This window comes from Rhinatrema bivittatum, chromosome 1 (genome assembly GCF_901001135.1).
Source record: "Rhinatrema bivittatum chromosome 1, aRhiBiv1.1, whole genome shotgun sequence".
In the NCBI taxonomy this organism is placed as follows: Eukaryota; Metazoa; Chordata; class Amphibia; order Gymnophiona; family Rhinatrematidae; genus Rhinatrema; species Rhinatrema bivittatum.
In genome coordinates, this window is record NC_042615.1 from 571,000,091 (window position 1) to 571,018,879 (window position 18,789).

At 46.0% G+C, this 18,789-nt stretch overlaps 1 protein-coding gene across 2 annotated transcripts in view; it reads right to left on the reverse strand.

Moving 5' to 3' along the window:
- Nucleotides 1-18,789, reverse strand: part of HSD17B3 (hydroxysteroid 17-beta dehydrogenase 3) — a 350,724-nt gene that overhangs the window by 28,857 nt on the left and 303,078 nt on the right. The window contains exon 9 of one of the 2 annotated variants that reach the window (XM_029617702.1): nt 9,237-9,302. The exons of the other annotated variant lie outside the window; for it this stretch is intronic. Within the exon in view, the coding sequence (XP_029473562.1) occupies nt 9,237-9,302 (66 nt within the window). The remainder of the gene's footprint in view (nt 1-9,236; nt 9,303-18,789) is intronic. 2 annotated transcript variants of the gene reach the window in all.

An 18,789-nucleotide genomic window follows, 5' to 3' on the forward strand; every position in this document is an offset into this window, starting at 1 on the left:
AGTGGCCTGCAGCACGGGGTATGCCGAGGAACTGTACTGTAGGTGATGAGGTAGATGAGGTCAGAGATACAGGAACCAAGTTGAGGCTCTCGAGTAGGTGCAGCAGTATCCTTCAGCAGTGTAGAAGCAATGATTCTTAAGAACCGTAGTGGCCTGAGGCACGGGGTACACCGTGGAGATTTCAGCAATGAAGGTATCGTAGCATTGAAGATGGTACTCACACAAGGAAGTTCCAGGCGAGAGACTCAAGGAGTGGGTCAAGCAAAGTCCGAGGCAGGAAAGCCATCCGAAGAGTGCATAGCCAAGACGCGAAAGGGCCCCCATGGAGCGGTTACCCAGAGCGTCCCAATACCACGAAGAGAACTGGAACTGAAGATCCAAGGAATGAAGTGGATTTAACAACGAGTGATCTCCTTGCTAACTCATCTTAGCAGTGGGCCGATCAGCTTAAGTATACCAGCGGGTTGACGTCGATGGGAAGGGATGCCCCTGAGGTTCCCGCCATGATGTATACAAAAGGAGGCCCTGCGTGCGCATGCACCTATGTGATTCCATAAGTAAGATGGCAGTTGGGCGTCCATGCCTTCCCGGTGATGCCGGGGAGGTTGGCGATGGTTGGCGGAGGCCACCATTCTTCCCATAATTGATGATGCAGGGAAAAAAGAGGTGAGCATGAGAGGTCGCAGCCGTCTGCGACCGACAGGCACAACAGTACCCCCCTTCTTAGGGCCCCTTCCCGGGGGTTTTGCTTCCTAGGGTGAGACAGATGGAATTGCTTGATCAGATCCTTGTCAAGGATGTTACTTGCGGGTTCCCAGCTATTTTCCTCTGGTCTGAATCTTTCCCAGGATATGAGGTACTCCCAGCATCTTCCATGATTCCGCACATCTAGGATGTCATCCACCTGGTAGGTAATGTCCTCTTCAGCAGAGAGAGGTTGCGGGTCAGGTGTCTTCTTCGAAAACTCTGATAGGATGAGCGGTTTCAGGAGAGAGATGTGGAAGGCATTGTGGATCGTTAAGGATGATGGTAACTGCAAGCTGTACGTGACTGGACCCAGGCGACGGAGTATAGGGAAAGGTCCTATGTACCGAGGTGCAAATCGGGCTGAAGGTAGCTTGAGATGAATGAAGCGGGTACTTAACCATACCTTGTCCCCAGGCTGAAGTTGTGGAGCAGCTCTGTGACAGACATCATAAAACTTCTTTGCTTGTTGTCCAGCCTTTTGAATAAGCCCTTTAGTGTGTTCCCACAACTGATGCAGCTCCTGTGCTGAAGCTTGAGTGGCCGGGGAGGATACTTATAAAGGCATCGGTAATGGAGGTAAAGGTTGGCGTCCATAGACAAGTTGAAAGGGCGACGATCCAGTAGAAGCTGAAGAATGTGAATTCAGTGCGAACTCTGCCCAAGGGAGCAGTTCAGACCAGTTGCTTTGTCTGGAGTTGACGTAGGCCCGGAGAAACTGTTTTAATGTGCAGTTCATCCTTTCGATCTGTCTGCTGGCTTGCGGATGGTACCCAGACGTGAGATCTAGGGATATATCGAACTTCTTACAGAGAGATCTCCAGAATTTGGCGGTGAATTGTACTCCTCGGTCTGAGAGGATGTGCGTAGGCATGCCATGTAAACGGAAGAAGTGGCGGATGAAAAGTTTCGCCAATTCAGGAGCAGATGGTAATCCTGGTAATGCCACAAAATGAGCCATTTTGGAAAAATGGTCAACAATGACCCATATAGTGTTGTTACCACTGGACACAGGTAGATCAACAATAAAGTCTGTGGATATGGGTATCCACTGTTCACTAGGAGCAGGTAAAGATTGGAGAAGTCCCCAGGGACGACCGGCAGGTGGTTTCTGTCTTGCGCAGGTAGAGCAAGATTCCACGTCCGTCCATACTCCTCCTTCATTGAGGGCCACCAATAGTATCTCTGTATGGTAGTCAGAGTTCTAGATTGACCAGGGTGACCTGCCAGGAGTGAATCGTGGGCCCATATGAGGATCTTCTTCCTGAGTGCCCGGGGTACCATGGTTTTTCCAGCTGGAACAGTGTGTATGGCTGAAAGGAGTACCCTGGTGGTATATGCTGTGGAGTATCCGGGGTATCTTCTGGCATGAATGAGCGGGAAAGAGCATCCACATAGGTGTTCTTGTCTGCTGGGCGATACCTAAAAAGGAAATCGAATCTGTTGAAAAATAACGACCAGCGGGCTTGTCTGTGGTTCAAGCGTTGTGCATGACGCAAATATTCTAGGTTTTTATGGTCAGTAAAAAATGTTATTTGGTGTTGAGCACCCTCGAGCCATGGGCGCCACTCCTCAAATGCCAATTTAATTGCAAGTAGCTCTTTATCTCCTATTCCATAGTTCCACTCGGCAGGGGAAAAGCGCCAAGAGAAAAAAGAGCATGGGTGTAACGTACGGATTTCACTGTTCTGGTTGAGGTCAACGCCAACTCAGATTTCCGAGGCATCTACCTTGACTACGAAGGGTTATCAAGGATCAGGGTGGCATAGACATGGCTCCTGAAGAAACGCCCTCTTAAGTTCCTGGAAGGCGGCAACGGCTTCAGAGGACCACTGCGAGGGATTGGCTCCCTTGCGCGTCATGGCAGTCAGAGGTGCAGTCAAGGTGGAGTAGTGATGAATGAAGGATCTATAGTAGTTGGTGAATCCAAGGGATCTGCATAGAGATTTTAGACCAGTAGGTTGGGGCCAGTCCCGAATGCTCTTGGTCTTTTGTGGATCCATCTGGAACCCCAGGCTGGACACAACGTATCCCAAAAAAAGCACCGACTCCTGGTGGAAAGAGCATTTCTCTAATTTGGCATATAGATGGTTATCCCTGAGTCTCTGTAGAACCTTGGAGATGTCCAACTGGTAGGTCTGGAGGTCCTGGGAAAAGACCAGTATGTCATCCAAATACACTACTACGCAGTCGTACAACATGTCTCTGAAAATTTCATTCATTATGTTTTGGAACACAGCCGGGGCATTGCAAAGGCCAAAGGGCATGACCAAGTATTCAAAATGGCCTTCGTGGGTATTAATGCTGTTTTCCATTCATCACCCCAGCATACTCGAACAAGATTATATGCTCCTCTTGAGGTCCAGCTTTGTAAATATTTTGGCTCCTTGGGGCCGATCAAAAGGTTCGGAGATCAGCGGCAGTGGGTAGCGGTCCTTCATGATGATCTCATTCAAGTTGCGGTAATCTATACTTGGGCGAAGGGATCCGACCTTCTTACCCACAAAAAAGAATCCTGCTCTGGCCGGAGACTTTGAAGGTCGAATGAAGCCCTTAGCCAAGTTCTCCTGAATGTAGGTAGACATAGCATTTGTCTCGGATAGAGAAAGTGGATTCCTCTAGGAGGTTCGGACCATGGTATTGTTATAGACTGGCTCCCCCAGAGGGGAGGAGTTAGCAATCTCTTATAGACCGGCTCCCCCAGAGGGGAGGAGTTAGCAATCTGTTGTAGACCCCCCCCCAGAGGGGAGGAGTTAGCAATTATAGATCTGCTCCTCCAGAGGTGAGGAGTTAGCAATCTGTTATGAATCTGGCTGCTGGATATTCCGTTGAAGGAGGAATTAGCAATCTGTTAGTGAACACCCCGCCAGGGGGCGCAGTTAGCACTCTGTTACGGATCTTGCCAAGGAATAGTGATCTGTTTGTGCTCTGCCCCTCCAGAGGGAAGGAGTAGCAATTATTATGCGTTGTTTCTGTAGAAAGATGAGCCAGCAACCTGTATGATCCCCATGGGGAGATAGCTATGTGATATGGATCAGCTTCCGCAGAGAGAGGAGTAATGGTCTGATGTGGGTTGGCTCCCACAGAGTGGCAAATGATAATACCGCACTATTAGTGTAAGAAGTAACACTTAGTAGAAATAGTGAATCCCTGGGCCGATGGCAGATGACAGCGCCCTCAAGTGGAGATCTTGAGAGGGACCACCGGCTAGGCTGGAGTATTGAGACACACAGATAGTTCTTTATTAAACTGGAAGTAGAACCACCAGAGGTGGCAGTAGTGAGTTGATATGCCTGGCACGGCTGAAGTCCCTCTGATATTGGAACTACGATCTCTGAGCTGCTGAGCTGTAAGGAGAGACTATAGGTAGTGAGTAGACAGGGTATGCTGGACATAGCCTGTGGTAGATGATACACTCACAATTGTAGCTCTCTGTAGTATCTTCTTTATGTGACAGAGAGTCTTCAGTATTCAGGAACAGGAGCCACAGGCGAGTACTGGTTCCTATAAGCAGTCTGAAATATAACTCACAATAACTGTGTATGGGATGGCTTCTGGAATAGAAGAGAGGCTAGAAGAGATTTAGGAATGTAGAACCTCATGGAGCGAGTACCAGTTCCTGTCTGTTAATCTGTAATAGTAATTCAAAAGATATTGGTATGCGATATCTTCTGAGAAAGGAATTAGGAACATAGGCCCTTGTGGAGCGAGTACCGGTTCTTATCTGTAATCTGCAATGGTAACTCACGATCTCCATACCTGCGATAACGTCTTAGACTGAAGGGAGCCTTAGCGATTAGGAACAAGGGCCCTCGTGGAGCGAGTACCAGTTCCTGTCTGTAAAAGGACTCACTATGTTTACGTCTGCGATCGCCTCCAGGCAATAGGAGTCTTCTGAGTCTTCGGGAACGTAGGCCCTCGAGGAGCGAGTACTGGATCCCGTGCAAAAATCTGAAAACAAGAATAGAGAGAGCGGAGCCCCCGAGGAGTGGGTACTCTTGGCAAGTTTGAAAAGGCCAAGCAGTGGAGAAAGGTTTCCCTTTACTGACTCGGATTGTTGTTGCAAGTAGCGTGGACTGCTGAAGCAAGTCCCAATGGAGTTCCTTGCTAACTCGTTTGAGGTTAGCAAACAAAGACATTTTAAATTGAAAACGGATGACGTCACTACGGGGGGACGCCCCCGAGGACGCATCCCATTCTTACGGATGGGATGCGTGCGCGTCTGAGCAGAAGGGAGTCGCCACAAAGGTAGAGAGGGTGGAACGAGGGCGAGAATAGGCACGAATGGAACAGGTGCTAGGTTGATGGTGCAATCAAAGGATCGGTGAGGTGGTAATGTATCTGCCGCTTGTTTAGCAAACACATCCTGATAAGACTGGTACTGTGGTGGCAATCCCAGAAGAGAAGTGGTAGTAGTCAAGCAAGGCATGGGAGTCACTGCCTCTAGACATCTTCCATGGCAGGCTTTTCCCCATTGAGCTAATTCCAGAGTGCTCCAAACAAATTGGGGTGAATGAATTTGAAGCCATGGTGGACCGAATACCACCGGATGTATGGCCTTATCCAGGACTAGAAATGTAATGGTCTCAGAGTGTAGAGACCCCGTGCATAGATGAAGAGGTTAAGTGATATAGACCTCACCAGGCAGAGGTTCTCCGTGTATAGATGACAATAGTAGTGGAGTGGGTGTCTGAACTGTAGGGATCCATAGGTGCTCTACGAGTTGGTGGAATATGAAATTCCCTCCGTCTCCGGAGTCTATTAGGGCTAGTGTGTGGAATTCGAGGGCATCCGAAATAATAGAGACTGGGAGAGTCAGTGGAGGAGATGGAGAGGTGAGACCTAGAAAGAGTCCTCCGGCGGATTCTAGGTCAGCAAGTTTCCCGGACAGATAGGACAGGAGGGAACAGCGTGACCAGGTTGTCCACAGTACATGCAGAGGCCAAGTCTCTTTCAATAATGCCTTTCCTTCGACATCAGGTGGCTGCAGCCTGACTACATCGGTTCTTCCTCCTCGATATTGGGTGCAGGAATAATTAATCTGAGTGACTGGCATTGGTCGAGAGCGAGGAACTCCAGGATGACATCTTCTTAGGACATTTTGTTTCTTGAGAACGCTCATGCAGTCAACGATCAATTCGTCCCATGAGATCAATGAGAGAATCCAAAGTAACAGGGAGTTCTCAAACTGCTAACTCATCTTGATGCGAGTGTTAAGACCTTCCAGGAAAATAGCCCGCAGGCAGCTCATGTCTCAATGTAGTTCTGAGGACAAGGTTTTAAACTCAATAGCATAGTCAGTCAATGCTTTGGTACCTTGTTGTAAATGAAGAAGAGCAGATCCAGCGACAGTCTTGTGGGCAGGGTCGTCGAATAGCGACCTGAAAGAAGCAAAGAGGCCCCCGAGAAGCGGATACCCCTTTAGCAGAAAGAGTCCAATAGAAGTTGGAGAGGCAGAGTAGCTGGGTACGGAGAGCGTGAGGAATCCTGTCAAGTCCTTAAGTATAGGGTCATTATGTTCCCTGAGAGGTGAAGCCCAGGCCAGGGCTTTTCCATCTAGTAGAGAGAGTATATACGTAGCTTTGGAGACTATGTCTGGGAAGCAAGTAGGTTGCAATGAAAAGTGCATACAGCACTGATTTAGAAAGCCCTGCATAACAGGGGGTCACCTGTAAAGCGTGTAGCTGCTGGCAAGGGCACAGAGAAACATACAGGTGTCATCAGTGGAGAGGAAGTGGCCTTGTCAGGCATCCCTGTAGAATTCAGCCGAGAGTTTAGCTGATTAAAGGCGTTAGTCAGAATCTCCAAAGTCCTTTGTTGTTCGGCAAGACGTTGGGCCAGGCCAGGGATGGCCTGAAGGGCTGAGACCTGAGCCGGGTCCTGTTGAGACCGTCACTTCCCGACAGCTTCACTCCACCTACCTTTCCTCTTTTGCAGCTCCTCCTGCTCTTCACGGACATCTGGCTGCCGCGGCATCCGCCTGCTGTCCTCTTCGGCGTCCCTGGACCGGCTTAGGCACTGCCTCCCGCCATGCCTTACAGGTACCTTAGGATGTGCACGCCGTGCGGCCCTCATTCTTATTTCCTCATTGGCACATTCCTCAGGGGCATCTCCCTGTGATGACATCACGCTGCCCGGATATTTAAGCCAAACTTTATTGCTAGCCGTTGAGTTAGCAAAGGGTATTCTTACGGATGGGATTCGCTCTCCGTACCCAGCTACTCTGCCTCTCCAACTTCTATTGGACTCTTTCTGCTAAAGGGGTATCCGCTTCTCAGGGGCCTCTTTGCTTCTTTCAGGTCGCTATCAGGTAAGCGGTACTTGCTCCTCGAGGGCCCATGTTCCCTGACCTGCTGCCTGCATCTATTTCCTCTTCTACTTGGAAGAATTCGCTACAGACACCATCAGTGAGTACTACTATCATCCACTCCTCAGAGCTGTCTCCCTGGAACTAGGTACTCGCTCCTCGAGGGCCTGCCTCCGTTCCAGTGCCAGTGCCATCTCCTATGTGGAACCGCTGTGTGAGTACTTTGCCAATGAGTCTCTCTGCTCCCAGGGATCTGGTACTTGCTCCCCGAGGGCCAGCTCTCCCTATCTCAGGGCTTCTCCATATTTGGGGCTCTGTGAATGTTCTATTGTACTCATTCTCTCAGTTCTCTCCACTACAGCACTGCTACTGGAGGAACCGCTGTTCCAGTGCCTGGGGAATACTAGTCCAGCCGGGCTACATCTTCTACTCACTACTGCCACCTCTGGTGGCTTCTCAAACTGTCTAAATAAATATAAATCTGTGTTTGTGTGTCCAAGAGCTGAGCCTGACCTGTGGCCCCTCACAGGACTTCCCCCCATGGGCGTGGTCAGCTGCCACAGTGTTCAAGGGTCCACCCAAACCTCACTAATTATAACAGGTCCATGGAGTTAGCAATCTGTTATGGTTTTATAGAAACTTTGTTAACCCCGGGCCAAAGTGAGAGATGTCTCCACCCACAGGGAGGAGCCCCGTGAGCCTCACCATCGGTGGGCGTGGTCTCATCTATGTGGAATGCAGCTGTGGGATAGACTTTATTGGAGAGAAAATATTAGGCATAACCCGAGGAGCGTGAAATGTAGCAAACACAGTTCAAATAGAATAAGATGTTCCCAAGGTGATACTGCAGATGAGAAGATGCAGTAGTGACCCAGAGCGCGGGGCACATTAGGAGATTCCTGCAAGCTGGTGGAGTTACCTCAGAAGTACGTATCTGGTAGTGGCCCGCAGCGCGGGGTATGCTGAGGAACTGTACTGTAGGTGACGAGGTAGATGAGGTCAGAGATACAGGAACCAAGTTGAGGCTCTTGAGTAGGTGCAGCAGTATCCTTCAGCAGAAGAAGTGTAGAAGCAATGATGCTGAGGAACGGTAGTGGTCCGAGGCAAGGGTTACACCGTGGAGACTTTAGCAATGAAGATATCGTAGTATTGAGGATGGTACTCACACAAGGATGTTCCAGGCGAGAGACCCGAGGAGTAGGTCAAGCCAAGTCCGAGGCAGGAAGGCCCTGTGAGGAGCGGATACTCAAGATGCGAAAGGGCCCCTGTGGAGCGGTTACCCAGAGCGTCCCAATGCCACGAAGAGAACTGGAACTGAAGATCCAAGGAATGGAGCGGATTTAACAACGAGTGATCTCCTTGCTAACTCATCTTAGCAGTGGGCCGATCAGCTTAAGTATACCAGCGGGTTGACATCATCGGGAGCGGACGCCCCCGTGGTTCCCACCATGACATATACAAAAGGAGGCCCTGCGCACACGCATGCGCCTAGGTGATTCAGGAAGTAAGATGGCGGTCGGCAGTACTCACGCCATCCTGGGGATGCCAGGGAGGTCGGCATTGGTTGGCGGAGGCCGCCATTCTTCCCATGATTGACGGTGCAGGGAAAAAAGAGGTGAGCATGAGAGGTCGCAGCCGTCTGCGACCAACAGGCGCAACACTACCGGAGGAAATGGTGAGGAAGATGAATGTTGAGGACTTTAAAAAGGCATGGGATAGACTATGTGAGTCCTTAACATTTCCTTAAGGAAATAATTCCAGGAGTTTCCAAGAGTATGGTTGATGAGCTAAAACAATAGGGAGGAAATAAAGGGACAATTGTAAAGAAGATAATAGGACAGGACTACATTAGGGAATAAGTTGACTATATGGATCCCCTAAGGAGCTACAGTAATGAGGCATAAGGTTAATCAGTTTCAATTAATCCCTAGTGTCAATGATAGGACCCAGACAAAAGATCTGTGACTCAAATTCATTATAAGATTGCAGGGCAGACTCGATGGACCATCTAGTCTTTTTCAGCCATCTGTTTCTATGTAACTATGTATCTATGTATCTATGTATCTATGATTGTGATTTAAGTACTTTCTAATTTTAGAATTATTTTCTATGGGTTCTGTCGGGGTTCCAAGTTTCATGACAGCTTTAAAATAAGTTACAAGAAAAACTTATTATGAATATTTACCTGTATGATAATTCCTTTTGATTTATATTCTGCTTGAAGCGCTTTGGAAAATGAAGTCACATAAGCCTGGTATAGCAAAGAGTAGAATAGTTATAGTCAAATATGCAATTTAAATGTCTTTGTAGCTCATGATTTAAAGAATTCTTTTTCTCTGCCTTCTCTGAGAGAGGAGGGAAGGGTCAGGACACAGAAGACTCTTTGGGTATCAAAGGTGTGGGGGGGGGGGGGGGGGGGGGGATCGAGGCTTGTGTAGTTACAACAAATCATAGTAGTTTAGTTTCCATAAATCATGATACCTACTGTGATTGGTGGTAACTACTGCAGTAATTGCTTTTAACTGCTATTGTAGTTAAAAGCCCTTCAGTACATTGGATGTTAAATGCTTCTAAAACCCATGTTAAATTGGCATATTAACCCATGTTAATAATCAGCGTTAGGTGGCTTTTGTCCTCTACCAAATTACTGGACTTGAAGTTGTTAATCTATGAGCATGCAATGGGTATAAAATTGCTAAAAGAAACCACCAACCACCAAGCATTATTTAACGTTGTTTCTATGATTCCTTCATATGAATTATGTCTTGCTTGTGGAGGGGCGGGGTAGTATTGTGATATTTACATGTATAACCCTCCATTTACAGGGGGTATCATACTTCCAAACACTACTGATCACTAATCTACTTAGTGCAGAATTGGGGACACAGATTCTATGATGGGGAGAGGCTTAACCCATAGGGCCCTAAAAGGATTAATTTTTAAATACAAACACAGTCCTCATGCCAAAAGTTGTGTTCCAAACAGAAAATAGATTTTACAGAATAATAAAAAATATGGCAGGACACAATATACAGAATATAACAGTCCAAAGTAGACAATGCAGAAAAAGAGTATGTCATACCACACTGGTTCTTGCAATTGTAGAAGATACAAAAATAGATCAGACACAGTACAAAAAATAAGGAGAAGTCAAACCACTTGAGTACTGAGGTAGGACTCAGGGGATCCTTGGCCTCTTTTCACTTTGAAACCCTTGGACTAGGAAAATCCTCTTCTCTCCTACCAAGAATGGTAAAAACACTACCTGATGGCTGCATCATCTCCTTCACCAGACCTTCCTTTCAACCTTCAAACTTGGAATCAGGAACCCAGTTTGGATCTGAACACTCTTTGACTCCCTATAGAATCCATCACCTTGGAAAATGGAAAAGAGAGTCAACTAACCCTCTCTGCTCCACGAGCCCAGGGAGAACCATAAAACTCCTAGAGCTCCAAACTACTACCCAAGAACACCCTTACAGCTCTGTCCAGTGAGTCATTGAGTCACCCTTTTTTACTCTCAAAATGCTGACACAATCTTTAGCGGTTGAACCCTCCTGTCATTCCTGAATAACACTACTCTCATTGAACGTTCTATTATGAAAAAGTTCCCAGTGTAATCTATAAAGAAGTCTAGCTGGCTTTACGCATATGTAATTTTTTGGTCTTTATCGTTTTTTATTTATATATTTATTTTAAATTTGTTATTTTCTACCTATAGCTATACCCATCATTCTAAATGTACAAAGTTAAAAAAAAACCAAAAAAACATCAAACATCTAGATGTGACAAGGACAGGATAAAAACAATGGAAAAATAATACAATCATTAAATCTTATCAAGCAATGAGGGAATGGAGGTAACAGCTAGGGCAGCAATAAATATTCCTTTTAACCTGCAAACATACAATAAGATAGGCACACCATGAAATGCAATACTCGCATCATACTTTTCTAACACACACTATTTATTTCCATTTCTTACATGCTTACTTCATGAAAGAAACTCTGAGTGGCTTACAAGATCAACGCAAAATACTTTCATCTTTGCCATACCTACCAAGTAGGACTTTGTCCAACATATTTGGATTGCGCTGGCATTCATATAGGGGGCTCTGTGTAGTATATAGCATTATGGCAACACTCAGGAAACTTGTCTACCACAGTCATCATTAGTAGCAATGGTCATAATACTTAGGTAGAAAGCTTAAATCCAGAACCTCCAGGGTAGCATTCTCTGAAATGCTCCCTGTACGAGCATAGCCGCGCGTATCCTCTAAAATCCTGGATTGGCGCACGCAAGGCTGCCGATTTTGGGCAGCCGGCGCGCGCCGAGCCGCGCAGCCTGCCTCTGTTCCCTCCGAGGCCGCTCCGATTTCGGAACTCTCTTTCACCCTCCCCTCACCTTCCCCTCCCTTCTTCTACCTAACCCACCCCGCCCGGCCCTATCTAAACCCCCCACTTACCTTTGTCCGTAGATTTACGCCTGCGAGAAGCAGACGTAAATCTACGCGCGCCAGCAGACTGCTGGCACGCCATCCTCCGACCCGGGCTGTTCCGGAGGCCTGGACCACGCCCCTGGTCCCGCCCCCGAAACACCACGCCCCGCCCCGAAACGCAGCGTCATCGGGTCCCGCCCCCGACACGCCCCCTTCCAAAAACCCCGGGACCTACTCGCGTCCCGGGGCTCTGCGCGCGCCGGTGGCCTATGGAAAATAGGCGCGCCGGCGCGCAAGGCCCTGCTCGCGTAAATCCAGGCGGATTTACGCGAGCAAGACTTTTAAAATCCACCCGCAAGAAAGAGATCTAGGCGTCATAGTGGATAACACATTGAAATCGTCGGTTCAGTGTGCTGTGGCAGTCAAAAAAGCAAACAGAATGTTGGGAATTATTAGAAAGGGAATGGTGAATAAAACGGTAAATGTCATAATGCCTCTGTATCGCTCCATGGTGAGACCGCACTTGAATACTGTGTACAATTCTGGTTGCCGCATCTCAAAAAAGATATAATTGCGATGGAGAAGGTACAGAGAAGGGCTAACAAAATGATAAGGGGAATGGAACAGCTCCCCTATGAGGAAAGACTAAAGAGGTTAGGACTTTTCATCTTGGAGAAGAGACGGCTGAGGGGGGATATGATAGAGGTGTTTAAAATCATGAGAGGTCTAGAACGGGTAGCTGTGAATCAGTTATTTACTCTTTCGGATAATAGAAAGGCTAGGGGGCACTCCATGAAGTTAGCATGTGGCACATTTAAAACTAATCAGAGAAAGTTCTTTTTTACTCAACGCACAATTAAACTCTGGAATTTGTTGCCAGAGGATGTGGTTAGTGCAGTTAGTATAGCTGTGTTTAAAAGAGGATTGGATAAGTTCTTGGAGGAGAAGTCCATTACCTGCTATTAATTAAGTTGATTTAGAAAATAGCCACTGCTATTACTAGCAACGGTAACATGGAATAGACAGTGTTTGGGTAATTGCCAGGTTCTTGTGGCCTGGTTTGGCCTCTGTTGGAAACAGGATGCTGGACTTGATGGACCCTTGGTCTGACCCAGTATGGCATGTTCTTATGGAGGATGGATTTCTGGACAGGCAGAACTACTCAGACATTCTTTCTTATTTATTTATTTGTTTATGTGTTTGCTTTTATATACCGATGTTCTCTTTTTTGCTCAATCAGCTGCCCCAAATATTCCCTCAGGAAAAATAATTGCATAATATGTGCATAATAAAAGTGCAGAAGTATTCATAGAACCAGGAAGGTGTATCTCAAAGGCATATCCATTTTAGTTAATCCAAGTGGAGAGGAAACCACATTGTCTTCCTGTCCTTTTCATAAAGGCAGCATTTCATTCCTGGAAGGACAGAGTGGATAGAAAAGGGGGAGGTGTGGCTCTTTATGTCAGAAACAATATCCAAGCATCTGAGCTACAAGGAAGTTGGGGCAAGGAAGAAGCACTATGGGTAGACCTAAAAACAGATGATGGAGCATCAATTTATATTGGAGTGGTTTACAGGCCCCCGAACCAAAAGGAAGAGCTGGACAGAGACCTGGTTGAAGACATCCATAAGATAGGTAAGAAGGGAGAAGTGGTGATCGTGGGTGACTTTAATATGCCAGATGTAGACTGGAAAATCCCATCTGCAGAATCTAAAAATAGTAGAGCAATAGTGGATGCCATGCAAGTAGCTTTGTTCAAACAAATGGTATTAGAACCCACGAGAGAAGGAAATATACTCGACTTAGTGCTCACTAATGCAGATAATGTCTCTGATGTCGAGGTGGGCACCCACCTCAGCACCAGTGATCATCAAACAATATGGTTTAATATCACTAAAAGAATAGGGAAAAGAACCACAAAGACCCGAGTTTTACAATTCAAAAACACAGACTTTGAGGAAATGGGGAAGTACCTAGAGGAAGAACTAAATGGATGGGAGAATGAGAGAGATGTGGATCAGCAGTGGATCAATCTAAAAGGAGCAATCACCAAGGCAACTACTCTTTATGTTAGAAATGTAAAGAAAAGCAAAAGGAAAATGAAACCTATCTGGTTCTCAAACGAGGTGGCTGACAAAATTAAAGCTAAAAGAACAGCATTCAAAAAATATAAAAGATCCCAAAGGGAGGAGCACAAAGAAGAATATTTGATTCAACTGAGGGAGACGAAGAAATTAATCAAGTTGGCAAAAAGTCAAGCGGAAGAGAGGATTGCCAAGGAGATAAAAAATGGTGACAAAACATTTTTCAGATACATCAGCGAAAAGAGAAAAGTCCATAGTGGTATAGTGAAATTGAAAGGTGGAAATGATCAATGTGTGGAGAGAGACGAAGAAATGGCAGAAATATTAAATGAATACTTCAGCTCTGTATTCACTAAAGAAGACCCTGGAGAAGGACCATTTCTACACAAGAAGCTGGAGGGTAGTGGAATAGATGAAAATCATTTTACAGTAGAAAATGTATGGGAAGAGCTAAAGAATCTGAAAGTGGACAAAGCCATGGGGCCTGATAGGATTCATCCAAGGATTCTGAGGGAGCTCAGAGATGTGCTGGCGGGTCCGCTGTGTGACCTGTTCAATAGATCCCTAGAAACGGGAGTGGTGCCAAGTGATTGGAGAAGAGCGGTGGTGGTTCCGCTTCACAAGAGTGGGAACAGAGAAGAGGCTGGTAACTACAGACCGGTTAGCCTCACTTCGGTGGTGGGAAAAGTAATGGAGTCACTGTTGAAAGAGAGAATAGTGAAATATCTACAGTCCGGAGAATTGATGGACCAGAGGCAGCATGGATTCACCAGGGGAAGATCCTGTCAGACAAATCTGATTGACTTTTTCGACTGGGTAACCAAGGAATTGGATCAAGGAAGAGCGCTAGATGTCATCTACTTGGATTTCAGCAAAGCTTTTGATACGGTTCCGCACAGGAGACTGGTGAATAAAACAAAAAGCTTGGGAGTGAGTGCCGAAGTGGTGACCTGGATTGCAAACTGGTTGACGGACAGAAGACAATGCGTGATGGTAAATGGAACTTTCTCTGAAGAGAGAGCGGTTTTAAGTGGTGTACCGCAAGGATCGGTGTTGGGACCGGTCCTGTTCAATATCTTTGTGAGCGACATTGCGGACGGGATAGAAGGTAAGGTTTGTCTTTTTGCGGACGACACTAAGATCTGCAACAGAGTGGACACGCCGGAAGGAGTGGAGAGAATGAGACGGGATTTAAGGAAGCTGGAAGAGTGGTCGAAGATATGGCAGCTGAAATTCAATGCCAAGAAGTGCAAAGTCATGCATTTGGGGAGTGGAAATCCGAATGAACTGTATTCGATGGGGGGGGAAAGGCTGATGTGCACGGAGCAGGAGAGAGACCTTGGGGTGATAGTGTCTAATGATATGAAGTCGGCGAAACAATGCGACAAGGCGATTGCAAAAGCCAGAAGAATGCTGGGATGCATAGAGAGAGGAATATCGAGTAAGAAAAGGGAAGTGATAATCCCCTTGTACAGGTCCTTGGTGAGGCCTCACCTGGAGTACTGTGTTCAGTTCTGGAGACCGTATCTACAAAGAGACAAGGACAAGTTGGAGGCGGTACAGAGAAGGGCGACCAGGAAGGTGGAGGGTCTTCATCGGTTGACATACGAGGAGAGATTGAAGAATCTAAATATGTACACCCTGGAGGAAAGGAGGAGCAGGGGTGATATGATTCAAACTTTCAGATACTTGAAAAACTTTAACGATCCAAAGACAATGACAAACCTTTTCCAACAGAAAAAAATCAGCAGAACCAGAGGTCACGAGCTGAGGCTCCAAGGAGGAAGACTAAGAACCAATGTCAGGAAGAATTTCTTCACGGAGAGAGTGGTGGATGCCTGGAATGCCCTTCCAGAGGAAGTGGTGAAGTCCAAAACTGTGAAGCACTTCAAAGGGGCATGGGATAAATATTGTGGATCCATCAGGTCCAGAGGACGCATATAAAGAGCAGGTAGTAAAATACTGCACGGAGCGGCAGTAGCCACAGAGGCATTCACGGAGCGGGATGCCAGTGGCCAGTGGTAGGTGTCCACCTTCATGGAGCGGAAGGATGTAGGGCTGTCATCTCCCAATTAAATAAAAAACAAAAACAAAAAACAAAACAGGGATGGGATCCATCAGGTCTAGAGGACACATATAAAGAGCAGGTAGTAAAATACTGCACGGAGCGGCAGTAGCCACAGAGGCATTCACGGAGCGGGATGCCAGTGGCCAGTGGTAGGTGTCCATATAAAGAGCAGGTAGTAAAATACTGCACAGAGCGGCAGTAGCCACAGAGGCATTCACGGAGCGGGATGCCAGTGGCCAGTGGTAGGTGTCCACCTTCACGGAGCGGAAGGATGGAGGGCTGTCATCTCCCAATTAAATAAATAATAAAAAAACCCAGGGATGGGATCCATCAGTTCTAGAGGACGCATATAAAGAGCAGGTAGTAAAACACTGCATGGAGCGGCAGTAGCCACAGAGGCATTAACGGAGCGGGATGCCAGTGGCCGGTGGTAGGTGTCCACCTTCACAGAGTAGAAGGATGAAGGGCATCCATCTCCCAATTAAAAAAAGAAAAGAAAAAAAGAAAAAAAAACAGGGATGGGTTCATGGGCTTATAGGTATTACCAATTATTAGGCTTTTCAATATTTGATGATAGTTAATGTGACTTTCAAGGCATTCTTCACTTTCGGTGCATGTCCGGCATGACTCCTTGCTTCAATGACAGGGGAAAAGAAAAACTGATACTTCACACATTTCCAGCATTGCCCTCTGCTTCATGGCAGAGAGCTATGCTGCCGCTTACCCAACTAATCAAACTTAATATTTCACTTGGAAGCAGCTCCAGCACTGCTCTCTACATTAATGGTGGGGGTGAAAAGGGAATTAGAACATAAGGTTACTAAGAGCCAAGAGAAACAGTTAAGTATGAGAACAAATGTGTGAAGCTTGCTGGGCAGACTGGATGGACCGGTTGGTCTTCTTCTGCCGTCATTTCTATGTTTCTATGTCAGACGATGTGATTCAGCAGGGTCAAATGAGCTAGATGTGACGTGACCCCCTTTAAATCACCTAGCAGTGTCACCCTGATGTACCTGCTACACACTTTAAAAATGCAGGTGGCGTCTGCTGTAACTCATTGACTGACTGAATTGTAACATGGCTACGTCACCAGCCCACACCCTAGCAGAGCTTGCATTCCTCTAGTTTGTTTTCCCAGATTTTTATGTCCTGGAGGAAGCTTTTTCACATTCCAGTAAAATAAAATCTTGTCTTTGGGTTTTCACATATTGCAGATATGTGTCCAATGGTGAGAATGAGTAGTAAAAGGAAAATTCTAATTTTCTCTTACCATAGCTAGGTTATTTTGTGTCCTTTCATATGAGCAAGCACAAGCCAACATTCTATTTCTGGTCAGGGTGTCACTCGGTCAGCCTCCCTCCCCAGACATCAGCAGGGGAGTTAGTTGATAGATGTTGGAGCATGGTCCACAGGGGTACCACATTTTGAGAATCAAGCACTATCATGTTTCTCATTTGCTTGCATGTAACTTGTTGTGAATACCTGCAAATTTACATTCACTGTTGTGTTTATTCCTCTGTCCTGATGAAGTGGTAAATGCTATTTTCACCTTCTTGTCTGTTCATCACAGTTCAACTATGCCACGGCATAATGATTGCTTTTTGTCTATCTGTTTTGAGGAGGTGGTGTTTCCCAAGCAAACCCATGTGTGCATACCATGACAGGAATTAATCTCACTCTTCAATCAGAGTATGTTGGATATGATCACAATCTCTCAAACTTTCTGCTAGTGGTCTTCTTATTAATGGTACTGTGCTAAAGAGAGCTTCCTTCTGGAGCTCATGGGGCACAATATATACAGTATGTAGGTAACAAATCAAGGTGCACTTGGAAGTTTTTTAATCAGTCCAGTGGCACACAAGGCAGTTGGGACTCTGATTGCTACTTCATGATCTTCCCTCCTTCATACATAGTACAGATTAATCACTTAGGGCCTCATTTTCCAATATCGCATGCAATACCAAAAATGGGGTGTTACCTTATCCCAATAAGCATTTGTATTGCAATAACAGCATGATCTTAACCCAATTTGGGCTACATTGCAAGTATATATCACAGTGGAGAGAGAGAGAGAGAGAGAGAGAGAGAGAGAGAGAGAGAGAGAGAGAGAGAGAGAGAGAGAGAGAGAGAGAGAGAGAGAGAGAGAGAGAGAGAGAGAGAGAGACTTGCTATAGTGTCACTTCCCTAGACAGGTATTTGTATCCCTATGAGAGGCCCACCTAGTAACTCAAGGTGGGGATTAGGTATGAGTGTAGGGGGTTGGGGGCCACTTTCACATTCAACATGAGACGTACGAACAGAACAGTGGTCTCTTGTGAAGATTTGATGGCCTTCGGAGTGAGGAAACTCACTCCAAGATGAGATTTGGACAATGTTCTCTCCACCTAGCTTGTTGTTGCCCAGGTAGAGTGTCCATCAAGCTAGGTGGAGAGAACATTGCCCAAATCTCATCTTGGAGTGAGTTTCCTCACTCCGAAGGCCATCAAATCTTCACAAGAGACCACTGTTCTGTTCGTACGTCTCATGTTGAATGTGAAAGTTCCTCTGAATCATTGTTCTCAAAAAAATGTATCTGGCATAGGAATTTCTCTGATATCCTCCTCAGTACTGACTGAAGAAATTAATTCATTTAGTTTTTCTGCTATGACCTTGTCTTCACTGCGTGTCCCTTTTACTCCTCTGCCATCTAGTCGTCCGACCAACTCTCTCCCTAGCTTTGTGCTTCAAATATACTTGAAAAACTTTTATTTTGGGTTTTTGCTTTTCTGGCAATCTTCTTTTCAAATTCTCTTTTGGCCTGCCTTATTAACACTTTACTTCCTCCTTGCCAGAACTTATGCTCTTTCCTATTTTCTTCATTTGGATCCTCTTTCCAGTTGTTGAAAGATGTCCTTTGGCTTTAATAGCCTCTTTCACCTCACCATTTAAGCAGGCTGACAGTTGTTTGATCTTCTTCCTACCTTTTTAATGCATGGAATACATTTTGTCTGGAGTTTTTTAAGATGGTGTTTTTTAAACAGCAACCATGCCTCATACAAACTTTTAAACTTTGTAACTGCTTTTTTTTATTTTGTTTTCCAACTAATTTCTTCATTTTCTCATAGTCTGCTTGGTTGAAGTTAAACGCTACCATAGAAATTTTCCTTA